The sequence below is a fragment of the Alosa sapidissima genome, chromosome 19 (genome assembly GCF_018492685.1).
Source record: "Alosa sapidissima isolate fAloSap1 chromosome 19, fAloSap1.pri, whole genome shotgun sequence".
Taxonomy (NCBI): domain Eukaryota; kingdom Metazoa; phylum Chordata; class Actinopteri; order Clupeiformes; family Clupeidae; genus Alosa; species Alosa sapidissima.
Window position 1 is genome coordinate 13,005,061 of NC_055975.1, and position 4,872 is coordinate 13,009,932.

At 39.8% G+C, this 4,872-nt stretch overlaps 1 protein-coding gene across 3 annotated transcripts in view; it reads right to left on the minus strand.

Annotated features, from left to right (window-relative positions):
- Positions 1-2,673, minus strand: part of stac (SH3 and cysteine rich domain) — a 27,607-nt gene extending 24,934 nt beyond the window's left edge. For 2 of the 3 annotated variants that reach the window (XM_042072233.1, XM_042072232.1), the window contains exon 1: positions 2,231-2,673. In XM_042072233.1, the coding sequence (XP_041928167.1) occupies positions 2,231-2,341 (111 nt within the window). In that variant the 5' untranslated portion in view covers positions 2,342-2,673. Of the gene's footprint in view, positions 1-2,043; positions 2,143-2,230 lie in introns of all 3 variants that reach the window. The other variant, XM_042072234.1, reaches the window with a different exon arrangement.
- Positions 2,674-4,872: the final 2,199 nt, after the last annotated feature.

The following is a 4,872-nucleotide window of genomic DNA, read 5'->3' on the forward strand; positions in this document are numbered from 1 at the left end:
CCCACCACTGTCAGGCCACAGAGAGTCTTCCTGGATCTCTGAGTGATGACAGCTGAAATGATGGCTGAGGAGCCAAATTCATCATTCCTCATGATTACTCTGTCACTCTCTTCCCCACTCAAGACTTTTCAATAACTAGAGCGTCATTTTGTTATAATTGAATATGGTGAGGTGAATATGGTATGTGCTGAGCACATGTATTAAAATTGAATTAGAAAAGTTTGACTGAGGCAGAAATTGGACACCACACCAACACACAGAGGGTTTGCGAAACCACTTAAACATTTTGTCCAACTTGACCAGAATAGGCAGTGCACGCCTCACTAATCAGGACCTTGCCCTCCTGGTCTTACATATCTAGCCTTAATTTAAACTCACAAGAGCACAGAAAGTGTTATGTGATTGCTTGTTTTGCAACTTTAGTGGACTTGACATTATAAAAGCCATGTCGATGACAGAGGTTAGCCATTTGGAACCAGATTTTTCCAGGGCTTAAGCGCTGGCTGATGGAGGGAAAAACTGATATGACGGCACAAGACCACGTCACGAATAACCGCAGGAATCCAGAGCTCTCCTCCTGATGCATTACACACAGCTCTAAAGCAACATCATTTTTTTCCCCCAGATTGCATCTCGGCTCCAATTTGCCGGCCTAAATGAGAAAACGAGAAATGATAACAAATAGGCCTTGACTAGAAGGAGGAAAACAGCGTCGCATCTGGAGGTACCACCTGACAAAAAAAAAAAAAAGCTACTCTGTTGACATCAGATTTGTCACAAGAGCAATAACTTCCTGAAGTGTCTTAAACAGAAGCATTCAATCAACTCTGGAGGAACCTAATGAGCTTGGCTGTTTACTCCACCCCCCTTTCTCACCCTAAGAGATAATCTTCCAAAGTCTCCTTGGGGAACATTATGAATTATGAAATGAATGCTGGAGTTTAAATATGCTGTTATTAACACTACATAAAATGTAAGATACATATGAGGAAAAGCCTACACACTTATCCAAAGCCATATATCATAACATATTTTAAATGTTTATATTTAAACAAATCCAAATCCAAATGAGCTGTGTCATCTCACACTGTAATGGGATCATACCTAGAAAAAAGGAGATGTTTGGAAAATGTTTTCAACCCCAACTTCATCACAGTCTAAACTCTGTCAGACATTGAAGGACAATTCAGTATTTGCTATTAGGATGCCAGAGGAACACTCAAGTGAGTAACAAGAGTAGGCTATCCTAACTTACATAAAAAATGGTGAGTATAATAAGTTTGTCTTCAGTTAATTCACACCATACTTTACAGAAAACAATTGATTGGTGATCACTTAAACCTTCTTGATTTCGTAAATGGTTAGAAAGGAGGTGAACTGACTAACCAAAAACATCTACAACCAGGGCCCTGTACAATATTTCAAGGTTAATTGTTGCAGTACTACTCAGGGCCATAGATGACCCAGATTAGATCTAGAAACGTAGATAAAATGTCAGTGGCAATGACGACACCCCCTCTTGTGAGACTAGCCTACAGAATTTACATACATGTATGTGAAACATGATCTTGGTTAACTTCATAGAATGACAGGCTTGATATACAGCAATGCAAGAAGGCATTAAAGCAACACCAAAGAACCTTCCCTCGCACGCACGCTATTTGTTTATCCAGCACTGGCTTTGCAAATAACGATGTCCACAGACAAGGTAGAATATTTTGCATGACTTATAAAAGTACGATGTATTGCGACATCAGATGCAAGTCAAATTTGTAGTTTCTTATGTCTCATTCCATTGAACTACAGATCCGCTCCGACCTGGCAAACTTACATAGTGCGGTTATAGCCGATAGAGGGCCGCGAAGCGAATGCATAATTGCCGTTCACCCTGTTACGAGTTGATGAACCACTGAAACGATTTTGGAAACATTATTTTAAGGTACAAAAAACTCTTTGGTGTTGCTTTAAAACATAGCCAACAAAATAAAACGACATAAACAAATCTCACATCTCATTTAGACAGTGACAGGATTTTACATTTACCTGATGTATGCTTATGCTTTTGTCCATCTATGCAGTTGTACAGATAGTCTACACGTGTTGATTTGACAGCTGGTGAGGCAAGTAGGCATAGAGAGCAGCCTATGGAAATATTTTTCAGGTTTCACTGCCAAAATAAGTTGGTTACAGGAAAGTCAATTCAGAAAAACCCAAAGGAAAGGTAGCCTACCTTTGACTCTTGATTATTGTTGGATGTAGGAGATTGTGGCAGGTCGTGCATTTCGCGTTTGTTTTCCTTGCCACTACTGTCGTCCTGCATCATATTCGTCGGTGGAATCATTTCCTTATAAAACTGACAAAACAAACAATGCGAGTTGATGAACTCTGGACACGTGTGTCCACCTGTGGAAGTGCCAGTTGTCTTTACATATTTTCCCAGAGATTTACAAAGAAGCAGAAGTCAGATGTGAACGAAGTCCCACGGTCTTCGAGTGGCAAGGCAACGAGAAAAAAAAAACTCCAAAGGTGAAGTAGCCTATAACTGTTGTCTATCAAAATGAGCAACACAAGTTATGAAACACTTTGTCATAACTTTGCATTACTTGTGGTATGAGGGTCCGGTTGGTTCGCTGTCGAAGAGGGTGCTGCGCGAAAATGTTCAGCGATCTAGGTGGTAGGCTACTGTTCCAGCGAGCTTGAGGATGCGACTGTTACGCTGTGAACAGACGAATAGGAGTTCTTGAGGGAGGAGTCTAGCAGAGTTACTGTACAGCAATCTCACTGACAGTACTGTCACTCTAGGTTCAAGATGGTGATGATAAATTGTGATAGCCTGCCATGATGATAGCCAATTCAATTTCTCTCTGTTCCACTCACTAGAGGAAGGTATGATTCTCTTCTGCTCTCTCCAACGGCTACTTTCAGATGTGAGAATATGAGGAGTGGACAACATGTGCTGTAGCCTGTAAAAGAATGACATGGCAAAAATAGGACCAGTGTAATTAATTAATTATCAATTAATTAATTGCAAATTATCGGACACTGACATGGCGAGGAATAACATAGAGCTGCATAATAATTTGTTTATTTTTGGTAAATTCATCTTTGTTTTGCATTTACACACAACCAATATTATAAACCATGTCCATAACCTTGAAGACAACCAGACTCAAAATAGTTTTATTTGCATAGGTATAAGGGTGAATACTTTGAGTATCCACTAGGTAACAATAACACTATTTTCTTTCTTTCTTTCTTTTTTTCTTTCTTTCTGTCTGTCCGTCTTTCTTTCTGTCTTGATTCCCTGCTCTGGGTGTCCTTGAAAACCTTACTGCAGACACACTGTGACTGGAATGCAAAAAGGTGCAAACAAAAAAAGTGATATTTAATAAAAGGCCACAGGGTAATTCAGATACAGCTTTCTCTTGGAACAGAGAGGTCACTAATGAAGACAACAGATACAAGTGCATGAAAAACAATTAAGCTCCAACAATTAAGCTTTTGTCATTCTTTTTTATGTCTGCTTTGCATGTACAGTATTTGTGGAAATCGGCCATTCAACTCTACTCATGCTCTATCTTATTGCCCATATATTCAGCTGACTGATGAAAAGCCAAATGCTTGCTTCCTTTTCTTAACAGCGTGTTTCTCTCATGCTGGGGTGTGAGTGTGAGATGTTTGGCACACACACCCCTACACACACTTACACCTTTCAATAACTCGTGATGCCATGGCTCCCTTGAAAAAACAACCTGCAACTTGCAAGGTTCACTACCTCAGCGTACAAGTCTGTGACAACAAATAGTGGTTTTATTCAGCCAGTAGCTTGAGAAATCAATCTATAGTGAGCACAAGCTCTTAGGGACAGAGGGGGAGGGAGAAAAACAAGTGTGCAAAAAGGAGAAGGACTCATTTCCATGCTCTGCTACTGCTTGTGGCTGAGGGAGTATGGGAGATGGGGAGTTAATTGTATGAAATGACTGGTTTGCAGCACAGCACAGGGATGTGCTGTTAATGGACTCGGCGCTTATTCAGTTTATGTAATGACTCGAATGGGTTCCCTCATTTCTGAAAGAAATATTAATGGTTATTTGTGATTGTGCTAGTTTTCTTTAAAAAAAAAAAATAGGCTAAATCGGAATAGCATGATGAAATTGGTGTTGTGTCTGTAGTTTAAATCTGGCTGTCCTTTGTGTAGGCTACTCTAAGTAATGACACTGGAGAGAGAGTGATACAAATATGAGATTGGCCTCATGAGAGTGTCCCAACAGTTGAACAAATTACATATATTGGTGTCACAGTGAAGCACACACAGACACAAACACTTCTGGCAGCAAGAAGTTGTGATCAGTGCCCTACTGGGGCACTACACACACACACAACATATCTGTACACTAACCAAAGGGTTAATAATGCCTGTTTATCCACCTGGTTCCAACCATCTTTTGTGAATGACATACAGTATGAATATGGACTCTCATCTGTGACTTTTAAAGCCAGTCTGACCTCACAGATGTCACCTGTTGGAGCCTATGCAATCGGTGTGCCACAGGTGTCGTTTCTATAATTATTAAATAGACCAGAGTTTATTACGTTTTGCCAAATTCCATAAGAGTTGATCAGGTCAGTCCTGATTTTGAACAAATCAAAAAAAAAGATAGGCGTGTGAAAGTGTCAAGTACACATACGTTGAAGGTGAGACATTTAGTTATTAATTTCATCAGGAGCTGCTATAATGCATGTTTGTATACTAACATATGTATACTAACAAGGCCATTAATACCATCAATATCCCCTCTGATATTTCTCTCTCACACACAGAGACACGGGACTACAAAGACACAAATACACACACATTGAATAAAAAGGTCT